This window comes from Montipora foliosa, chromosome 13 (genome assembly GCF_036669935.1).
Source record: "Montipora foliosa isolate CH-2021 chromosome 13, ASM3666993v2, whole genome shotgun sequence".
NCBI classification, from domain to species: domain Eukaryota; kingdom Metazoa; phylum Cnidaria; class Anthozoa; order Scleractinia; family Acroporidae; genus Montipora; species Montipora foliosa.
In genome coordinates this window covers 32,570,222-32,593,278 of record NC_090881.1, presented here as the reverse complement: position 1 = coordinate 32,593,278, position 23,057 = coordinate 32,570,222, and the positions used below count along the sequence as shown (strand labels likewise).

Sequence of the window (23,057 nt, the reverse complement as noted above, 5' to 3'; positions counted from 1 at the left end):
TTACCGATACCCATTTTCCTACATTTTTGTTCAATACAACTGGAAACAAAATAAATGGAGATTTTGTGTTTGACAATGTTGCATTTTCTGCTTTTCATTTGGACAACAGATTGATTATCAGTGGCTTCAAGAGACCTTTGCAAGATAATGACCTATGGTCATTGGATGAAAGGAATCAGGCTAATCACAATGTCCCTCGACTTCACAAAGAGTGGGAAAAAGAACTCAAGAAGTGCCACAGGTGAGTGAGGGAGGTGTAGCACTAACTACAGTGATTGTTGGTCAGGAGAGGGGTCTGCCGAGGTTTTGAAAATGAATGATAACTGAAGGCATGTCGTTATATTGTGGTATGTGCCTTTGCTTCCCACAAGGAAAAGGAAAAGGGGCAAGGATGGCAGAGTCGGTAGGTGCATGGACTTAGTGCAAGATATCCCAAGTTTGATCTCTGGATCTCACATCCTTCTTTCGACTTCTTTCGTTTCTGTGTAGGTTATGATAAGGGTTAGGGTTGATTGAATAACGCTAATCCTCTCAAGGCTCACAATTTATTAGCCATAGGTAGCATGTATAGAGGGGTAGAGGCTAGAAATACAAAAGCTACGTCTAACTACAATGATAATCACAATCATCATCTCAAGTCAAATTCCAACTTTTTATCTTTGTTATCAGAAAGCACAAAGCATCCAAATTGGTGGAGCAGGAATCTGAACACAGTCATCTTCAAGACACTGAAGTCAGCTTTGCTGGGAAAGAGCCCTTTAAGAGGGATCCATCACTGGTCAAGGCTCTGATAAGAGTCTTTGCTCCTTATTTTCTCATTGGAATTTTCTTCAAGCTGATCAATGATGCCTTGATATTTGTACAACCTTATCTTCTTGGGTACGGACATTAACCTATCCTTGGCATGGGAATTTGGCTCTATTATTATGCAAAATGTGAGAGACATTTTGCTTTTGTGTTGTACACCAACATGGCTGTCTAATCACATGATTGCAAGCCAAGGATTCATTTGACTCCTCAACCCCCCCTGTTGACGAGTAAAATTGTCTGGCATTGGACAGGGTAAAATCTACCAAGTCTCACTCCTAGGAGTCAATAGGGACCTTAAGATCTACGATGGCGACGTCGACGTCGACGAAAACGTCACCTCAAAATAGAACTTCGCTCTAGATAGTAAAAGTATTTCGCGATTATTCCACCTCATTCACTTCGTACAATGTGGGCAAAGTTTCCTAAAAATAAATTGGTACGAGCGGTTTCAGACTGAAAATAGAGAATGAAAGATTCTTTGTTGCATGCTCACGTTGTCGTCAAAACCTAAAATTTAGTGATTTCACGTCGTCGTCATGCAGAGAACCGCAAAAATATGAGCTAAAACATACGTACAATGCTGATTTCTTGACCAATCTATTATATAGGCCACTTCAGAAAATACCATAATACTCTTTGTTTGTGCCCCTATTACACTCCAATCAGTTAAGTCTGGCACCATATACTGTTTGGTTCAAAGAGATCATGTTCCCATGATGTCTACTCAATTTAGAGTAATGCTTATTCTCAGTTCCAGTGAGCACAAGTATTCACCTGATGCCTTCACTTCTTTTTATGGAAGGAAATGTTCTTGGTTTTGCAGATTGCTCATAGAGTATGCCGAGAATAAAGGGAATGACACTGACACATGGAAGGGATATGTGTATGTTGTCAGTATGGTAGTCATAGCAACCAGTCAGGTGATGGCTGTACAACAAGCACTTCATATATCATTCACCACAGCAATGAGAGTGCATACCAGTGTTATAGGTGCTGTTTATACCAAGGTAAAGACTAACATCACTTCTAAAGCTTACTGTACATTATTAAAATCTGCTTTACTAGCCAGTCTTATAAATAATTAATTATTTTTTCCAACTCAAGGTTTTCAGGTGTACTGCACGCTTAAACAGACAAAAATTTGTTGTTTTCTCAGAGGACCCATTGACTAGTTTGCTTAGGTGAAATAGCACCACCAAACCAAAACACCCATTGTCTTAGGGTGTGTTCCTTTGGGAGGATCCAAAAAAGGATCATTGATCCAATATCACTTGGATCATGGTGCATCAAAGGAACCGAAGAATCATTTCCCAGAGTGGATTTATCGGTTTCTTTGATGCCACGTGATCCAAGTGATCTTGGATCAGTGATTCTTTTTCGGATCAGCCCAAAGGAATGTACACCCTTGAAAGCAACCGGAAGAAAAAGTTCTTCCGGTATATTGGGGGTACCAGTGTGAACCCTTAGGATACAAATTGAATTGAATTACGTGGTGGCGACGCGTCCCATTAACCCATCCAAAACGTTCCCCACAGATAAGTAATATTGTGTTTTCTTTCACCCATCCCCTGGTCTCCCAAGATTGTCACTTATAGATTTTACTCCTTCTAATGGCAGATGATATCAGTCTGTCTACCCAGATGATTTTACTCATCAGTGGGGAACTTTGCGCAAAGAATGACGAGCTCAACTAATCAGAGAAAGAAACTTACTGTAGTTGCAACATACGTACAATGCTGATTTCTTGACCAATCTATTATATAGGCCACTTCGGAAAATACCACAATACTCTTTGTTTGTCCCCCCAAATTTTGCATAAGCATTGTTTCCAGTTTCTCTTGGGACTTACAACGGTCCCAAGAAAAAACAAAGATAATGGTAATGCAAAATTTGGGGGCACAAACAAAGAGTATTATGGTATTTTCCTAAGTGGCCTATAGGGCAAATAAAACAAAAACAAAATGGAAACAGAGATTTCCCATTGAAACTGTGCTTTGTAAAGGCGAAATCATGATAATTATCATTATTCTAAGACTATTAGTGGTTAAAACAGCCATCATTCGTTTTGCAGGCCTTGTCACTGAGCCACCTTTCCCGCAGAATCTCCACAGCTGGTGAAATGGTTAATCTAATGACTGTAGATGCTCAGCGAGTCATGACACTTGTAGAAACACTCAATCAGTTGTGGTCAGCACCTCTTCAAATATGTGTTGCAGTTTACTTCCTGTATGTCACCATGGGTGTGGCAGTGATGGCAGGAGTGGGCATGCTATTATTATTGATACCACTGAATCTTCTCATAGCACGATTGGTGAGAAAAATCCAGGTAAAAGGCATTAAAGTGCCACTTCTTTTGTTACTCTGTCACTGGGAAATCAAACAATGGCACTAGAAGCTCATGTAATCCTCTGGCAACTGTGACTGCTGTTGTACATGCAACTGCTGCATCAATTTTTTTGCAAATGAAATAATGGGAATACACTTTACACTCTCTGCATTGATTATAGGTTAAGCAGCTGAAAAGGAGCGATGAACGAATCAAGCTAATGAATGAAATTCTTAGCGGAATAAAGGTTTGAAAAGTACATGTGTATTGTAGTGCTCTTGATTGCAGTTATTATTGTCATAAAGCCTCTTGACTTGTCATCATCGTTATCATCGTCACCATCGTCATCGTCATCGTCATCATCATCTTCGTCATCATCATGGTCTTCGTCGTCATCATCTTCATCATCATCATCTTCGTCATCATCATCTTCGTCATCATGATTGTCATTGCCATCATCATCATCCCCATCATTTTCATCCTTGTCATCCTCGTCATTAGCCTAATAGAAAGCTGTCTAAGAAGGCTTTGACTTCTTGCAAGAAATACCTCTTACTAACTGAGTTCTAGGGTGTACTTTAAAAGATAAACCCATAAATCTTATTGGGTTTTTGAAATTGTTGCTTGCAAGATTCAAATAGAGTCATAAGTTTATCTCACGTAAACAACACGAAAAACTTGCTAGAAACTGCTGCATCAAATTTTAAACTTTAGTGAGCCGTACAGTGGGCCGTAATGTCAGTCGAATCATGGTTAGTCTGGAATACTGCCTGCTGTAAAATTAGCCAATTCTCAATTTTCGAATTCCCCATAATACACTTTGTTTGCCCTCCAAATTTTGCATAAACCATTGTTTTCAAATGCTCTTGGGAATATGCAGTGTCCCCAAGAGCATTTGAAAACAATAGTTTAGCAAAATTTGGGGGGCAAACAAAGTGTATTATGGGGAATTCGAAAATAGAGGATAATAGCACGCATACTATCTGAGAGATATAAAAATGATTTCATTAGCGTCAAGTGCACCCTAAGTTAATCAAATTTGGGAGACTTGTCTCAGATAGTACGCGTGCTATTATTGACTAATTTTATAGCAGGCCGTATATATGTATTCCATACTAACCATGATCCCACTTGGTTCATTTGTGCTGATATGTGCCTAAGTTAATCAAATTTGGGAGACTTATCTCAGTCTTTATAACCAAACCTTTTTGTAAATTGAAATGAAGGTGTCTCTCTACAGAGTCATTTGCAAAGATAAAGATCAGTACAATGTGTTGGTACATTTTAGGTGCTTAAACTCTATGCCTGGGAGGAATCATTCATTGCAAAAATCACAGCGATACGAAATAAAGAACTGCATCACCTTACCAAGAGCATATACCTGAATGCTGCAGTGTCCTTCACATTTATCTGCGCACCCTTTCTGGTGAGCAAGTGCATGATACAGTAAATTTTCTCCTGAGTATTGTGTTTGGTAGAGAAGTGAACACTATAGGGAGTTTGAGCACTCAATTTTTTTTGAGACCCAGACGGCAACCTGAAGTGAGCTTTTTTCCCTTTTAACTTGTTTTCACACCACCACATTTACATTGCCAAGTATCTTTTCTCCATTATAAATGATTAGTATAAAAATCTGGGAGATACCACTGTCCTGGCACGCAAAATGTTCTCTTCAGGTTGCCGTCCGCGTCTCAAAAACTCGCGTGCTTAAGCTCCCAAATGTCATGAGGCAACGGGATGGAGACTATAAAGATTTTAAAACTGTCACCGTGGATAAGCTTAAGTTTTCAAACAGATTGAGTAGTCTTATAAGTGCACAGGCACTTCTTAAGTTCTCTTTTAAGAAAATGAGAGCCGAAGCTGATTTGCTGTGCCCAATGATGAACTAATATTGAATGTAACCAGAAACCCATAAGGGTTGAAACGTGTAACGCGCGTTCACAGCTTCCGAATATTCAGTGCGAACTGATTGGTTGAATGTTTCAGTGCTAAGTACCATATTTGGAAACTCCTCGCTCTTGTTGTTCCAAATATGGTACTTAGCAAATTGAATATTCAAAAGCTTGTTTCCCAGCACACAAGGGTCCGTTACACGTTTCAACCCTTATGGGTTTCTGATGCAACAGATCTGACAATCCCAGACCGGTCAGATACCCACGCCTTTACTTACCCTTTGATTTTATTTGACTCAACACAGGACAGAACTTTATTGTGTTCGGGAGTGGAGGTTCATTTATGCTGATATGTGCCCATTGTTTTCTGAGCCTGGTGGGATCCCACTTGTAGCGTTCGTTCTAAGGTGCCGTACACACGTATTCGGAAAATTTTGAATCCGCAACTTTTTCTTTCCGGATTCAAAAATATTCCCATCCACACGTAGCGTATTCAAATCGAATTTGCCCGTCCACACTTATTCGAAACGTATTCGGATTCACTCTAGTACTCAGGACTCCTCAAGGAAACAGAGCATGCGTCATGAAGCCCTCGGCAGCCGGCAGCCATCTTGAGAAGAAATTTCACATTCAGGAACCTGGGCTCGATCCTGTTCCGTCATCCGGATAAAAAAATTTCCGGATTTAGCGTCCACACGGTTCCGGATTCATAGCGGATTAAAAAATATCCACTCTGGAGAGCGCATTCAAAAAGTTCCGCATTCGCCCGCGAATTCGCCGGATGCGTGTGGCCGGAAGGCGTACACGGAAAGAAAAAAGTTGCGCATTCAAAAATATTCGGATACGTGTGGACGTGATCTAACTACTTAACTCTTTTCTTCCTTGGGTTTATTTCGGGTGATTTCTGTCCTGTAGGTTTCTCTTTCTACCTTCACTGTTTATGTACTACTTGGCAATGAGCTGACCGCTGGCAAGGCTTTCGTAGCTATCTCTTTGTTCAACATTCTACGTTTGCCGATGGCTTTGCTACCAAGAGTTGTGGTCAACTTCATTCAGGTCAGTGTTACAGGCAAGTGCATGCTTACTGCCTTAGGCAATCAGTGGCTATCTGTTGAGTACCTTTAAACCGGAAATGGATCAAAGTAAAGGCTAGAGTTTGGAATTCGTTCAAACTTTGCTTGCTTTGATAAACAAAAAACTATTTCCTTGTAAATGTAATAAATTAATTTATTAATTAAACGCAAAAAAAATAGTTTACTGTTAACTCTGTGCATCATAGAAAAAATTCATAAATACTTTTTGACAGTTCAACTTTGCCAAACAGAGGTGAAATTCATCAGCTTTCCTTACTTTACCACTGTGCTAAGAGAATCGTGGGCCCCCAGGTCGCGAAACTAGATATTTAGGTAACAATCTCTCGCACACTGTTAGAAGAATATAAGATTTTGGCCTGTTTTCGTTAAGACTAATTATGATGGCGATCCCTTTTACTATTCTTCTGTCTAATGGAAACAATGATAATCAAGAACCACTCTCCATGACTAGCCATGGCACTTGATTTGCTTGATTCTTCGCCATTAGCCGATGTACGCAGTGGTCAGCTCAGACCACTTCCTACTTCCCCTTCCCCCCGAAAGGCAGTTTTTGTTTCCCTTCCCTTCAGTACTAAAGTAGGTATTTTTAAGTTTGTGTTAACTCATAGACCTTTGCATAAATGGCGCCCAAATTTGAATAACAATACTTGATCATCCTTAGCCTGACATTCATGAGAAAAATCCTTTGTCTTGAAACATAAACACGAGGCTAAGGATGTATCAAGTATTGTTATTCAAATTTGGGCGCCATTTATGCAAAGGGTCTGATGCCGCAATTCCCTTAATGCAACGAGATCTCAATAAAGCTGAACTGACCATATTTTAACGCAGGCTCAAGTTTCACTTCATCGCTTGGAGGAGTTCTTGAAACTGGGTGAATTACAACCCGATAATGTCGTACGGAACATGCCTGCACATTGTAAGTTGTAATGCAAAAACCATACGATGTCTGCTTACTTTAATACAAATGATCGAAAGTACCTCTTTTCCTCCAAATAAAGTCGACTGATTCTTTTTCACTGGTGACCATTGCAAACTGTGTTTGTTGCGCGTTTGTGACAACTATTTTTAATAATACTTCAAGATGACAGCAAAAGCACTACCAAGTCTGCAAAAAAAAACTGCACAGTGCTGTACCAAAAATTAGGGTGTGGCTAGTTCTGAAAGGCCCAGGAAAATGAATTAGCAGGACTAAATCTTGGAAACTACAAGGTGTCCGAGATAACGGATTGTTTGAAATAGCCAAGATCGGAGTCTGCTCTGCAGAGATTTGTATTGAACCATGCAAGTAATTGGATGCACGTGGATTTCAATGAGCGTCACAAAGTGTCCCCCAAATGCTGCTTCTCCAGTAAGGACAAACAGCTACCTTTCCCCTGAGCCAAAAATAACGCTGACCTTTACCCGAATCTTATTGTAGGAAATGATACGTAGCAAAGGCTGAGACTGAAAGGGACTAAAAGACTAAAAAGGGCACTTTGTGTTGGATGTCAAAATTGGGCGTACATCTAATTGGGTGCATTTGTGGAGAGAAATGTATTGAACAATCCATGTCAACAATTCGTGATTGCTATGACTCTTAGTATCGTTAATTTAATTCTTAGGCTCTGACGCAGCTGTGCACATTGAGAATGGGTCGTTTTGTTGGGACCGAACTGAAGAGGTGCCCATTTTAAGAAAGTAAGGCAAATTATTTCAATCAGTTTGGTACAATTGTACTACTCCTTTACAAAGCATGAGCAGCTTTTGCGCATGCGCAGTTCATTTAATGTTAATCCAAGTGAGTGAATGAAGGGATATGTTTTTCGATGATGACCTTATTTTTTCTCCTTACAACGGAGAACTCGGATTTTTTCCGAGTATCCCCGAATTACCATTGGAAAAAATGCATCTTATTCATTTCATCTTCGTTACAATAGCGGAAATGCACCATTTAGACAATTTCAGTCCTAGTAGAACAGAGGGACAAGCTCCCACGTGTCACAATTTTAGTCGCAGCAGAATCCGACGTGTCTCCAAGATGTCCGTGGTCGAGCATCCCAACTACAATTTTGGACAAAACTCTTGGGAAAAATTACAGCTTGAATATCATTTGAAATGCACTCAAAAAGTACATTAGTACTCCCCCCCCTCCTCTCCCCCATACCAATGTTGATAATATGGTGCAAAATACTGCGAAAGCCTTTGGCCATTTCTTAACCAACACGAACCGACATTGGAATAGGGGGAGGGAAGTAGGAAGAATTTAATCGTTTATCACACAGACAAATTAGAAAATTATGTTATGGTGGTGTCGCATTTTCCCAACGAGTTTTTTTCAAGATTGTAGTAATCGGAAAGTTGTAGGTTGGACTCCAGAAAAGCTGCACCCAAGTTCTTTTTTTTTTTTAGTTTCCCCAAGTCATCACCATCGAAGAAAATTCTTGGTTTTCACTCAAGTGATCAACAGCTATGTTTTTCAACGGAAACAAAAGAAAGCGTTTGCACTAATAATAGAGTTTAATTCCCGGAGGATTGGGCGCGCTGGGACAACACCTTGGCTGCTCTGCCGTTTCTTTGTTAGGGGACACCAACATAGCGTCGGTGACGTCATGTGAAAACCAAGAATATATGTCTTCATTGCTTTTCATGTGGTGTTTTTCGAGCAACACTAATTATCTCTTCAAGGACACTTCTCACTTGTTTTGCTCCCTTGAAACAGCATCAATGTAAATATTCCCAGTGGCTCACTTGTGGCTGTTGTCGGTCAAGTTGGATGTGGTAAATCAACTTTGCTGTCAGCTCTTCTTGGGGAAACAGAAAAATTGGATGGAAAGGTTTATGTGATGGTTAGTTTGTTGTTCGCTTATACATATTAGCAAATGATTCTCGTCACTCGTGAACAAACTTTCGTTTTTCTTTTACAGGGAAGTACAGCATTTGTTCCTCAGGAGGCTTGGATCCAAAATGCAACGCTAAGGCAAAATGTACTCTTTGGCCAATCACGTGACCCTGAACGTTATCAGCAAGTGCTTACCGCCTGCGCACTCGATCCTGATATTGAGCTTTTACCAGCAGGAGACATGACGGAAATTGGAGAAAAGGTGAGAAACAATTGGATACTTACATTGGCCAATGGCAACTGAAAGATATCATCAAATGGATCAATCACAAGGTAAAACACACGCATGCAGCCTTAGGGCGCGAAAACGCGTGCTTCGGAGCAAGTCACATGTGGTTTGCGTTAGCCTCTGATTGGATGAGAATATCGTGCAGGATTTGTAAGCAAAGCACTTCGTGTAATAATGCAGAAACAACTCTTTCAACGAGTTTCTTTCGGCATAAAATTTGGGCTACTCTTGGCAATCAGATCGTTTCTCGAGTTCTCTAAATTTCAGAGGACGGACAAGGTGTGTCCTTTTCTTTGACCTTCCCTCTTCATATTCCTGGATTAAACCGGTTCGGGAAATGGAATTTAAGGGCATCTGTTATCTTTCCTGAGATAACTGAATATGATTGTAAACTGCCAGGCTGTAATTTTTAGTCTTTTACAGTTCTTCGTTTAGTTTGATTGAGTGCATTTTAGAGTGTTCCATACAGAAAATAGTGATTGAATACCAAAGCGTCAACGTTCGTGTTTAGGGTATAAACCTGAGTGGAGGGCAGAAGCAACGGGTCAGTTTAGCTCGTTCTGTTTATTTTGATGCTGACATCTACCTGTTGGATGATCCACTCAGCGCTGTGGATTCACATGTAGGAAAACACATCTTCAATAAAGTTATCGGACCTCAGGGGCTACTGAAGGAAAAGGTGAGAAACGAGGACAACTTTTTTACCACAATTGCTTTTAATCTCGCAATCTGATTGGCTAATTTGCCGTTGTCGATAAGAGTCCAGTCAACGCTGCTCGCGACATTCTCTCGTCAATTTGTCACGCCTTGTAGTAGCCAATCAGGAATGCTTATTTTGGTAAATAAACCAATCATATTGCGAGATAGTTATAGACAACACTTGCTCTTTCTTTGAGTCATGATTTTGGTCACGCTCTGAAATAAACACTTTTTTGGCGTCGAATATTGTGGTAAAAAACAAATCGAACGTGGTTCAGCGTTGTCTGTACTCTTATCGACAACGATATTCGTCATCACAGTGGTCAAAATGTTGTGGACTCACGAGGCAGTTTGCATATATTTATTTCATTACAGAAAAGGTATGATGAATTTATAAGTATTGTTGAAGGCATACTCTGTAGATGATACTATTGCTTCAAGTAGGGTCGAACCTTTTATCTCAATTCGGATTTCCAGTCCTGATGCTCTACCATTCAGCAACAAGAGACTTTTAGAGCTGAGCCATTCATCAAGGGTGAGGTTAAAGTCCTCCTGCTAATTACCTTGGCGGAAATGTCAAAAGGTGGCATTCTCATGCACAGCGGTGAAGAAGTGGGTGAATGTGAAATGCATAAAAAGAAACAGGAGGTATATTTCTTGATAAAGACTCGGGAATACTCGGAAAAAATCCGAGTGCTTGACAGGAGTCGAACTTATCGTCGGAAAAGACGATTTCTTGTCAAGTTTGGATTCTCTGGCACTGAGCGAGAGGAGACTAGATTAAGTGTTGTCAAATTTGCAATGATATGAAATTATATGGTGAGATATATATTTAGATATATGTATATTTTTTAGACACGTATTCTTGTGACGCACGCTGTACAGTATTTACCTCATGTGGATCAGATCATTGTTCTTCAAGACGGTGTCGTTTCAGAGGTACTGTTTGTCCTTTTTGCAGTACGTCAATTTTTATGGCTACTTGGTCGCTTGGTTTGAGCTTTACCATAGACCGTATTCATAAATATCGGCCAATTTATAATTCTTTTGTCGAAGTGCAAATTAGCCTACCAAGCCTCGATACCATACAGTGAATTGAAAAGAATTCTTGCTCTAAAATGAGGCTTGGTAGGCTAATTTGCACGTGGACAAAAGAATTATAAATGTGACCGCCATTTATGAATAAGGTCTATGGGTGGCCGATGCATCAATTGTCCATCTTACGCCTACCTTATAAAGTCGTGCGATACCAGTAATTTTGAAGCTGGAATTAGTAAGAGTGTTTATTCCACTACTGACCCCTACCGCTTCTCCTACTTTGTTAATGCTTTGATCAATTCGTATTTTAAGATCTAGCAACGCAGATCTGAGCAAAGCAAATCAGATATTGAAGTCACTGATGATCAGCTTAGCTCTAGTATTTGTGTACTAACCAGTTGAGGTGTTTGAATATGCTTCTCTTTAAGGAATTTCTTTTGTTTCAAAGGTGGGAACTTATACCGAGCTCAAATCATCCCATGGATGGTTTGCTGAACTTCTTGACAACTATGTGACTGACAATGGTTTGCAAGACAACGGTGCAGGCAAGTAGCGGTGTTGATTCGCGGATTCACTACAAGCAGTCGCTTGTTGATTGAGTGCTATTCCGTTTATGTCAGTCCCACTGGCAAAAAAAACGTATAATCATTTTCCCTTGAAAATCTTAAACTCTTTTTAAATTAGGAGATAATTTCTCACTCTTCTCCTCCCAAATCTCATCTCGCCAAATCGAGCAATGCCAACAATATGGATTGTTCCAAAAATAGTTACGATTGATTTCGTGACATTTTCGTTGGCGCTGACGTAACTGTTGCTAAGTTTTCCTATTTTGGCGTGGAAACAGCACGCGGCCCACCGATCTGCAGCAGATTAGCATCCAGACTTCTCCAGGCGTTAGTTCATAGTTCACCTTTTTATTATTATTATTATTATTATTATTATTATTATTATTATTATTATTATTATTATTATTTATTATTTATTTTTTTCTTATTATTATTATTATTGTTATTGTTATTATTTTATTTTGTTTATTTATTTTATTTGTCGGAATGCGTGTTCCTTTGGAAAACCTTAGGCCCATTTCAAACGTCGAACTTTACATTTGCCGAATCTAATACAAATTAGCGAAAACGATTTTTCTCATTTGCATTAGATTCGGCACATGAAAATTTCGACGTTTGAAACGGGCCTTAGTCTCACTATTCTGTCAAATCGGGGAAAAGAAAAAGGTAGCATGTATCCAAAAGAATGCGTCCACCTTTAAAGTGAAGCCCCGGATTTTCCTGAATGAACTGGAGGGCGCAATGTCGACGCCAAACACGCATCTCTGCTTAACTCCAGTAGACAATTGTATTTTTTTTGTTTTTGAATGCGAAGCGTTTTTCCTCTATTCTTGCAGAAAACAATCAGCTACTAAACACGAGCGGATCAATAAATCTTGAAGATGACTCCAGTAAGGTGATCTACAATCGCTCAAACAGTTGTCATCACCTTGACAACCGAATGTGGCCACGTCACCATGCAGCTAAATCTCACAGTGAGGCTAACTTACCCAAGCTTGCGTTCGATAAACACTCATTAAAACAATCCCCTATTAAAATATTTCCAACACCAGAAAGGCGTTACAGTGTATCTACCTTGGGATCCGTTTTATCCATTTGTGAAGGATTGGACGCGGATTGTTTGCTGGACGGCGAAAGCGAGTGTGACAATGAACCCGGTGACGAAAATGACAGAAAGCCAACATTGCATCAGCGACAGAGTATTATCAGCGGCTTCTCGCTAAATAGTGTACTGTCATTGATTGAGGGTGATGGTCACGTGCGCGGTACATCGACATCGGGAGATAATCCAGCAATTTGTACGACAGCGCCTGAAGACGGTGTTGACAATGAAAGCAAGGGCCCGATTGAAAACGAACAATCGAGAAGGAATGAATCTGTAATCGAGAGAAGAGGCAGGACGACCACTGAGGAAAGATCACAGACAGGAATGGTGAGTGTCTATTGTTAAACAAAGCTTATCTGTATTCTTTGATAGCACCCTCTGACGTCACGGCGGCCATGTTGGTCGAAAGAACCAGAGCGAAATAGTCTTTTGGGAATTTGACTATATTATTATGCAAAACTTGAGCTAGTACATTTTTCTGTTGTTTTGGCACCAAAATGGCCGTCTTATCGCGTGAGTGCAATCAAAGAATGGTTTGGATTAATAGGCAATGCTGCACCCTGAGTCGGGGAGAGTGAGTGACTTGTACCTACACGATTTGTTCCTAAAGCGGTAGTGAACTAAAAAGGCTCTGTATTGTATTGATAATGGGGTTAGTTTCTGGATAAATTGCAGATAGTTTTGTTTAGTCTTTGCTCGCTAGAAAGCCTGGCGAAATTACGGAGAAGTCGAAGCTTTGAAAGTGTCCTTGCGGCACAGAAAGGCAAAACGCTGCTTTGTTCGATCTGTGGTGACATAAAATTGTGTCAACTTTCGTCCGATAAATGTGGAATTTGTCTGTCTGAAGGACAGAGTAAAGCCTTGAAAACACACCGTAGGGCGCCATTGGTACCAGTTTCAGGGCTGGATCAGGGATATTGATTGGTTCTTTTACAACAAAAATGATGAGTGGAAAACAGGCCAACGTAAACGTAATTTGAAGCATAATCTCGGATTAGTGAAGTGCGTTCGACAGTGGATTTAAAAGCAAAGGAGAAGGGTATGGAAAGAAGCACTCTTATAGGAACAAACTATCATGAGGTGCGCGATCTTCGTTTGCGCATGTGACGTATCAATGCACGTACTACGTGATTCAACATGGCAGACGAACGAAAAAACACAACATTTGCCAAAGCTCACCTTATGCACAGGATACCCAAGATTAGAAATTGCGTTTTCCTGTTGTCAAACAATAAATGATATCAAAGATTTAGTCGCAAATCCGTCATTTCTTTTAATCATTATTCAGGTGAAGTTTTCTGTCATAATGGCATATGCTCGTAGCATGGGTATGCTGTGCGCTTTGGTTATCCTGTTCTCTGGTATCGGCGCCGAATCTTCAATCATTGTGTCACGCATATGGCTTGCAAAGTGGAGCTCGACCAATGTTACGTCGTCACAGCAGCGTGACACATTCCTTGGCCTCTACGGAGTAATGGGACTGGGTCAAGCTATCCTTATAAGTGTCATGAATGTAACCTTAGCCTACAGCGCAATGAAGGCCACCAAAAATCTTCACCAAGGACTTCTTATTAATATTATGCATCTCCCAATGCGGTTTTTTGAAAGTTCACCCCTCGGGCGAATCATGAATCGATTTTCTAAAGATGTCAATTCTGTTGATGACAAAGTACCCCGTTCTCTGGGAATGTTCCTGCGAACATTCTTGTCATCGTTGGGCACTGTATTTGTGATCAGTTATTCCACGCCACTTTTTCTCACGTGCGTCTTGCCTTTGGGGACTTTGTACGTGTTTATTCAGGTACGTTCAATGGGTGTTGTGGCATTTTCTCTGAGAATCAGAGGATTTCTGGTTTTATATTTTCTAGGTCACGTCAAGATCAGATGTTTTAAATTTGAGAATGATTGACTACATATTTTTGTAGAATCTCTTTAATGTTGACTGATGGATGGATTGACGTAACCGGAAAGATTGACAGACCAGCTAGCGAGTGACTGACTCACGGAGAGACCAGCCGATTAGCTCACTCACAGATTAAAAGACTGCCTGACTAAGATGCTAACATATTGACTGGCTGACTGTCAGACAAACCAGCTGCCTGACTAACAGACAGGAGCCGGTTGCTCGTAGCCTGGTTAGCGCTAACCTTTGGTTAATAGGTATTAAAACCTATAGGTTGCTGTGGTATTTAACACTGGTTAGCGCTAACCATGGTTCGAGCAACACAGACCAGACTGAAAGACACAGAAAGACAGATTGACTGTCTAAATTCGAAAGGCTAATTGACAGACAGACAGACAGACAGACAGGCCAACTAGCTGACTAGGTGGCTTACTAACCCACCGGTTTATTGAATGCTGTGTGACTGTTGAACAAATGACTGAGCTATACTCTGTGTATTTGCTTCCTTGGTTGATTATCAATGCATTCACATTTTAGAGATTTTACATATCATCTTCGCGTCAATTGAGAAGAATCGAGTCGGTCAGCAGATCGCCGATCTACAGTCATTTTTTTGAAACCATAACTGGCACCAGTACCATCCGTGCTTTCTCACAACAGCGAAGGTTCATTATGGAGAATCACCGGCGCTTAGATGAAGCGCATGTGGCGCACTATCCTGGGATCTGTGCATTCAGGTAAAATATTGAATTTTGAGGCAATAAAGTGAGCCGGCTATTCTGTGGTATCTTATGACAGTTCCGCAGTTTGCGCAGCCGTTTCAAATGTCTGAGAATGCGCATCCGAACCGGAAGCCCATCATTCGAGGAATCCTGGTTGGGGAACGGCCGGAAGTCGTTGTTGTGGCCGCTTTCCTAAATCTCCACACTGCGCATGACATCTTCTCTCAGAGACTTCTGTGGTTTTTAAAATATATACAAATTGCCGAATGAAGGCAAGGGCAATGTAGGAGCTTAGGACAAGCGAATTTCAAGCGGAAGTTCGATACTTTTACGCGACGAATATTGTGGGTACGCGACTCGAGACTCGTTGACATTCTTTTCTCCTGTGCGTTTTACTGATCCTGATTTCATATAATTTGAGTATTCTTTGTCTCTACAGATGGTTAGCTCTGCGTCTGGAATTTATAGGAGCTTCAATCTTGTTCTTCGCTTCTTTGTTTTCTGTTATTGGAAGGGATACTATAGCCCCTGGTCTGGTTGGGCTCTCTGTGGCGTATGCCTTACAGGTTGGTTTAAATATTAAAAAAACGATTAAAAGCAAGGTGAACACACCGTAACACCAACCCGGTTTGGATATGTACATTTTCTTAATTGAACGCTTCCCTCAGGGGCTTCAGTTTCAGTGCCAATGAAACAAATTATTGAAACAAACGCATTAAAACTTAAATAATCCAACTAAAAGATGCAGACCGGTGGGCTATTTTACAAGCACATTCGGGAAGTTGAAGGGGGACTTTTCCGAACAACTTCAGCCAGTGGTCACATGAGAACTTGAACCCCAACCTCGTTCCCAAAGTCTCTCTTCTCTGCCTCCATTGCCGTCTCAACGACAGTGGAGGCAGAGAAGAGAGATCCTGGGAACGAGGTTTCTGAGGTTGCTTGAACCCGGGATCAATAGACTGAGACATCGTCGCCCCATCCGCTCGGCTACACTGCCTCCCTGAGTTAACTATAGTCACTTTTGAATTATTGTTATTTAATATTTAAGGTGGTTCTGAATCCTTTCCACAGTATTTTTTGAAACATTGCAGAAAGTTTCATTCTGGCATGCTGATTACATTTCAGAAAAAAAGAATAGGGGTCACCAAGTTCGTTTTTGAGAACTGAGCAGCTAAAGCCAAAATAAAATATGGGGTGTTTTTGCAGGGCTTTCCTGTTGCCACGGTAACTTTTTACGTCACAAAAATGACCGAATCCTTTCTAGCAATAATTGGGTGTTTGATATGGTACCATAACATTGCTGTTAAGTGATGAAGTGTTGTATTGTCAATCTTTCTAATAAGAACGTTGCTTTCAAGGGTTGAAACTGTTTCAGCCACCTTAATAGTACAAATCTCGACGACGTCCGTATCGGTTTGTGTTCTTTTTAGATCACAGGCGTGTTAAATTGGATGGTGAGGCAATCTAGTGAACTGGAAACAAATATTGTTGCAGTGGAAAGAATCAAGGAGTATACAACTGTTACAAGAGAGGTTTGTAACCTCGACTAAACCAGTCCTGTATTTAGAATTATAACAATATCTCTGCATATAGTACTCGTACTGTGATTGGTCAATTTAAGGGGCCGTACTTTACGGTACGGTTAAATTGTCTTTTCTTTTTGCTTTATCTAAAGGTCTAGAGACAATTATCTTACTTTCGTCGTTTTCTCGGGCAGTACTGTAAGTTAAGGTCCCTTTGGACAAAAAAACGCGGACCGTACAACTCGCAGTACGGCGCTCGAACTCGGTTAGTATGATGAACGCAGAAGTAATGGAAACAATAGTCGAATCTTTGCTGAGAACCGGACGTGCATTGTTTAAATTTTTCTTGTTTACGAGTTTTCTGGTAGAATGCATCATGCTATTCACAAATCGACTTTAAAAAGTAAACGAATGTGTTTAACGTAGTGAAATGTGCAATTTTAAGCCTTTTGGCTCTGATAAGGAGCGAGTTATTAGCCATCAAAACTAATAAATTCTTCGGTAGCAAAACCGCTAATGGCCCATACATTACTTGTAAAATTTCGAATTTTCAAAGCCTCATTACCGAGAGATTATGTGATAAATTGCGCTCAAAGTTTCAGAGATTGCTTATTATGCAATCGACTTTCAACATTTAGTAATAATGTTTTGGCTGAACAAAGATTTCCCTATTCACTACTTGCACAATCCCATAATACACCTCTATAACCCCCCAAAACCTAGGCATAACCATTGTTTACAATTTCTCCTGCGAGATGAAAATGTCCCAAGAGAAGTCGAAAACAATGCCTATGAAGATTTTTGGGGGGTAAAAGAGGTGTATTATGGGATTTGTGCAAGTAGTGAATAACGCAAAACAAGTGTGAACTCATCATCATCGCCGTCGTCATTATTTTCATCATCATAAGTATCATCGTCATCGACGTTGTCATAATTATCATCGTTATCATCGTCATCATAATTATCATCTTCATCATCATAAGTATCATCGTCATCGACGTTGTCATAATTAGCATCGTTATCATCGTCATCATAATTATCATCGTCATCATAATTATCATCTTTATCATCGTAAGTATCATCGTCGTTGTCATAATTATCATCTTCATCATCATCGCGTCGTCATTATTTTCATCATCATAAGTATCATCGTCGTCGTCATAATTATCGTTATCATCGTCATCATAATTATCATCATCATCATCGTCGTCGTCATTATTTTTATCATCATTATTTTCATCATAAGTATCATCATATATCATATCATATATCTTTCTTTACCCTCGGATTTTAGAGTAGCTTAGTGTAGCTAATATCTCCGAGCATTTACCCTCCCAACCATGATACACCACAGAAGACAGACCACAACACCGGGAACTACATGCCCTACCTACCCACATGCCCTACCTTGTAATAATTATCATCGTTATCATCGTCATCATAATTATCATAATTGTCATCATCATTATCATCATCGTGTAGTCGTCGTTATGGACTTCGTCGTCTCCTCGATCATCATCGTTGATATCGTACATCTTTCGATCTTTAGTTATCTAATAGCTCCATGCATTTACCCACTTTAGAATTACATACCGCTGGTTATACGAAAATACAAAGATGCTTGATTTGTAGTTCTTCATCATCATCATAAAAATGTTTTATTATAACAGGCTGATTGGATAATTCCTTCTCACCGCCCCCCTGAGGAGTGGCCCAATCTTGGTAGGATAGAGATAGAAAATTTTGATCTGCGCTATAGAGAGCAGCTTCCTAGGGTACTGAAAGACTTGAATTGTGTCATCGATGTCAAGGAAAAGGTGAGTGTTTAGTGGCAGAAACGCAATTTAGGACTTTTTGTCTTTTTATTAAGAGATGTCTGCTGCTTGCCTTTACATGGGACCCTTGTCGGCCTTCTGAATAACGTTTGGTTTCTTGACTCAGTTTTAGCACCCCTGCATGAGATGGATATTTTGACTTGCTTATAAATAAGAGTCAGTTATGCTCCGTAACTTTGCTTGTTAATTAATTTCTTTCTTGTTACACTTTCAGATCGGCATAGTTGGACGCACAGGAGCTGGCAAATCCACTATGACATTAGCTTTGTTTCGTATCCTGGAGCGAGCTGGTGGGAGAATTGTCATAGATGGCATTGACATTGCAAAAATCGGACTCCAAGATCTTCGATCTAGACTCACCATAATCCCACAGGTAATGATAAAGGCACGTATAGCGTACACAAACGATAGTCGCAGTAAAGATCTGGGGAGAGCTTTAGGAAGGATATTTAAACATGGAGATTACTCCGGGATCTGCGATGTAGACTCAGTTTAGTCCCACAGGCACTTTAAGACGGTACAAGCCAAGGAGAGCATAGTTAAAATTAAATTCTGGAGAGTAGGAATGATTTTATAGATGTGACGGGATCTAGAAGCTTAGTTTGCACCAAACAAGGCTGGTTCATTCATACACAAGTTGCTCGGAGAGTGGAAGTAGAGCATGGAAATTGTTGATACTTCGAAAAGTTGACTCACCACCGATTTTGTTAGTCTTGGTTAACTTATCAACCACCCCCCCCCCCCCCCTTCCTTCCTTATGGATCGCTTCAACAACCTTCCCTCCCTATAATGATATTCGGTGAATTGTTTCCCCACAGGACCCTGTGTTGTTTTCTGGATCTCTTCGTATGAACCTTGACCCGTTTGATAAACACACTGATGAAGAACTGTGGAATGCGCTTGACGTGACGCATCTAAAGACCTTTGTTATAGGACTTGAAAAAGGACTTCAACACCCCATCCTAGAGAGCGGAGAAAATATGAGGTATCATTAACAAGGGAACAATTTGTGTCAGCAATTTCAGGGAGGAATTGGGGAGGGGGTTGGGTTTGGAATGTTTAGTTTGCCAATTGTTATGACAACATCTACAGCAATAGAGCGGTTTTCAATTGAGTTTCCAAAGTAATTAGCGAATTGCTTTGGTTTTGCATTACTTTATTCAGTGATTGGTTCTCGCGCCACTTTTTCAACCAATCAGAAGTGAAACTAAAACCAATCGTGGCTCGCGCGTGCACATTTTCCCGCGCTTTGTGTCGGCTGCGTGTAATTTTTTTTGAGTTTTGATTGGTTTACTGGATTTTCTCCGTCCTTTTTGATTGGCCAAAATAATTTGGTTTTACGACATTCGATTGAAACTCGCTCTAACCACCTTTGTTTGCACTCATTTTACATAAATTTCAGTAAAATGTAACGATCGTTGTGGTATGCATATTCAGTAGCGTTTTCTTTGGAGATAGTTTTTGTCTGTTAAAGTGGTCATCTTAGAAAGATTTTATTTCGATGAAATTGTTTTCAATTTTATTAGATTCGAGATTTTCAATTGAATGCGCTTTGCTCGAGATATATGGTACAAAGCCTGCAACCAGGAAGGTTGAAAAAACAAGCTGAAAAACTTCTGACACTGGAAACGATAATCTTTTCGTGTTCAGGCTTTCTCAAAATACCACTGATCATTTCCTTGTTTTACGTAGCACACACTTGAGCATTCTTTTTTTCCGACAATGACTCTAGGGTATTCGGAAGAAATACGATTGCTCCTAAAAGGACTCAAACCCAGGACCTTCCAGGTACAAGTTCGGACCTGTACGAGACTATTCCATTAAACTCGGCCATTAAACTTTACTTTTTTTCATAGCACTGGTCAGCGGCAGTTAGTGTGTTTAGCGCGTGCGCTGCTCCGTAAAAGCAAAATCCTTGTCCTCGATGAAGCCACAGCCGCGGTGGACCTGGAAACTGATGACCTCATTCAACAGACGATAAGGCGAGAGTTCGCTGACTGTACAGTGCTCACGATTGCTCACAGGCTCAATACCATCATGGACTGTGATCGGTAAGATTTTTCAGTACGTACTGAGATAAGTAAAACCCGTGGATTTGTGGTGTGAGCATGGTATGGCCTGCAGAATCGCATAGTTATGTCGAATGCAATGTGTGCAGAATGACTAACGACACAAGTTAAGTTATCTGGGTCAAGTAGTCCAAAGTAAGTCATTCTGTATACATAGCATTTCGCAAAATTATGTGATTCCGCAAACTCATGCCGCCTCTTTACCCGGCTAACAAGTCCCGCTGGCTGCAAGCTAAATGATCTCTCTTGGCGCACAGTTGAGGAGAACTGACTTTGTACGAGAAGTTGATATCTCAGTGTAATTAAAAAAGATTACGAAACATAGTTCAGTTTCAATAAATGGGTACTTCGTGTAGAAAGCTCGTGTAGAATAGTTTAGCAAATGGTATATGAAGCCAGGAGAGGGGGAGTTTCTATGGAAACCGTGGTGCTTGATCGGTTTGAAGAGATAACACAAACATCAGCTTTTGAGTCAAGTTGCGCATTTCATCTCAGTGGGGAGTGAAATTGATCTTTTTGTATTTCATCCTAGGATCATGGTTCTAAAAGACGGATCAATCGAAGAGTTTGACTCACCATCAAAGCTGATATCGAAAAGGGGATTGTTCTACGTTATGGCTCAAGACGCTGGCCTGGCTTAGATCTATTAGTCTTTTAATAATGCGATTTTCAATGGAGTGTCGAAAAATCGCGCTTCATGATTTTTGCATTACCAGCCTGCGCGATTTGTTTAATCTTGGCTAATGCTAATTCTCAGCCAATAAGAATTTAAAGCAAAGTTAACTGCGAACTGCTCGCCCGTGTTTTCCCGCGTTTTCCCGCGTTCAGCAACAGCTACACGTATTTGCTGTGGTTTACTGTGGTTTATGATTGGCTAATTAAATTTCGCGCTTCTTTTTTGATCGACCAATAAAATTCCTTCGGTTTTACGACACTTCACTGCAAACCGTTTGTTTCAGAGAACTCGAATGAAAAAAAAAAACAATTATGAATTATGAAATTTGTAAACTGAAGATTTTCCTTTCGTTAAGGATAAAAAGGCATCGAAAATTAAGGGGTTGGTAAGGTAAATTGCCATTGTTAAGAGCTTCAAAAGCTGTTCTTCCGACTTTTTGTCTATAGAAAGAAAAGCTGTCGATAAAGAACTCCGTCGGTCTGAAAATCAGCTTTTGAATGTGTTTTTGTTGGTCTGTTTGACGTTTTATCCCAATCGGTTCTAATTTGATCACCGGTTTCACTTGCAAGTCACGTAGCATCACAGATTCTTTGAAACTTACTCGTTTCTTTATTTATAAGAAATTCTCTCACCCCCATGCAAAACTACAATCATTAACAAGTCAAACGAAAGTTAAGAAAATGAAGAGGAGAAGAGTTTTTTCTGGAGTGTTGGGATAGCGGCTTGCCCTTCCTATCCCTCAACCAACAAAAAAACCTTATAAAAACTTGTTTAAGTCTTGCTTGTTACCCTCTGCAAATGAGCTTAAACATTGAAATTTTTCATTCAGAGTTTTATAATAAGGAAGAGCCTGCTCTCCTCCTTTTTTACAAACACGAATCATGATATTTCCATTGTATCTTTTATTTAAACGCGAGATTTGAGAGAGTAATATATTTTGAATAAATGCAAAACAATTTGATTTAGCTATGAAAAGTGACTTGTTCTTAGTTCCCGACGACAAAAAATGTTATTTCCCTCGTCTCTAAAATTATACTACAGTGAGGCAACTTTGTCTCCAGGCTCTTCTCGGCTTTCAACACGGCGGCTCGCCGCTCGGCTGTTGAAAGTGGAGAAGACGCTGGGGGCGAGGTTGACTTTGAGGGTGGTTGAAATGATAAATAGACTTACGAATAGGGAGGTGCGACCCGGATTTTCAAAGTTCTACCCTATTTTAAATCTATATAACTCCGTTTAATTTTCGGAAAATCCCGTGAATAATAATACTTTTTTGCAGATACGGCGGCCATTTTGATTTCTCTTGTTTCGAAAGACACTATGGGATGCTCAGGGGGCAAATTAATATGTATTTGCCCCCCATAATAGCATTTGAAACAATAGAAATCAAAATGGCCGCCGTATTTGCAAAAAGGTATATTTAGCTCTATCGATATTAACCAGTTAAGTACCCAGGTTCTCGGTGCTTGTGCCATTCACTCCAGAGGCAACATAACCGCTATTTGATATGCAATATGCAAATTTAAGACGGCTCCAACGGCGAAGTTGTGGGATCGAAAGATTAATCGTAGCTTCCCTCCAGGCTTAAATAACGTTGGTACGTACTCCGTGTAGCCAATGGATTTGACATGAAACAACAGAGCATTAAACGCAAGGTGAACACACCAAATCCACTGTGGCCATCACGTCACG

At 40.3% G+C, this 23,057-nt stretch overlaps 1 protein-coding gene across 1 annotated transcript in view; it reads left to right on the top strand.

Annotated features, from left to right (window-relative positions):
- Window positions 1-22,333, top strand: part of LOC137982927 (multidrug resistance-associated protein 1-like) — a 26,185-nt gene extending 3,852 nt beyond the window's left edge. Inside the window, exons 5-28 of the mRNA XM_068830091.1 lie at window positions 110-241; window positions 670-879; window positions 1,634-1,817; window positions 2,882-3,136; window positions 3,318-3,383; window positions 4,425-4,562; window positions 5,944-6,084; window positions 6,954-7,041; window positions 7,727-7,802; window positions 8,824-8,950; window positions 9,029-9,205; window positions 9,744-9,911; window positions 10,787-10,870; window positions 11,418-11,514; window positions 12,372-12,967; window positions 13,929-14,441; window positions 15,081-15,280; window positions 15,705-15,831; window positions 16,696-16,797; window positions 18,459-18,605; window positions 18,838-18,996; window positions 19,442-19,608; window positions 20,480-20,674; window positions 21,225-22,333. Coding sequence (XP_068686192.1) covers window positions 110-241; window positions 670-879; window positions 1,634-1,817; window positions 2,882-3,136; window positions 3,318-3,383; window positions 4,425-4,562; window positions 5,944-6,084; window positions 6,954-7,041; window positions 7,727-7,802; window positions 8,824-8,950; window positions 9,029-9,205; window positions 9,744-9,911; window positions 10,787-10,870; window positions 11,418-11,514; window positions 12,372-12,967; window positions 13,929-14,441; window positions 15,081-15,280; window positions 15,705-15,831; window positions 16,696-16,797; window positions 18,459-18,605; window positions 18,838-18,996; window positions 19,442-19,608; window positions 20,480-20,674; window positions 21,225-21,333 — 4,258 coding nt within the window. The 3' untranslated portion in view covers window positions 21,334-22,333. The remainder of the gene's footprint in view (window positions 1-109; window positions 242-669; window positions 880-1,633; window positions 1,818-2,881; window positions 3,137-3,317; window positions 3,384-4,424; window positions 4,563-5,943; window positions 6,085-6,953; window positions 7,042-7,726; window positions 7,803-8,823; window positions 8,951-9,028; window positions 9,206-9,743; window positions 9,912-10,786; window positions 10,871-11,417; window positions 11,515-12,371; window positions 12,968-13,928; window positions 14,442-15,080; window positions 15,281-15,704; window positions 15,832-16,695; window positions 16,798-18,458; window positions 18,606-18,837; window positions 18,997-19,441; window positions 19,609-20,479; window positions 20,675-21,224) is intronic.
- Window positions 22,334-23,057: the final 724 nt, after the last annotated feature.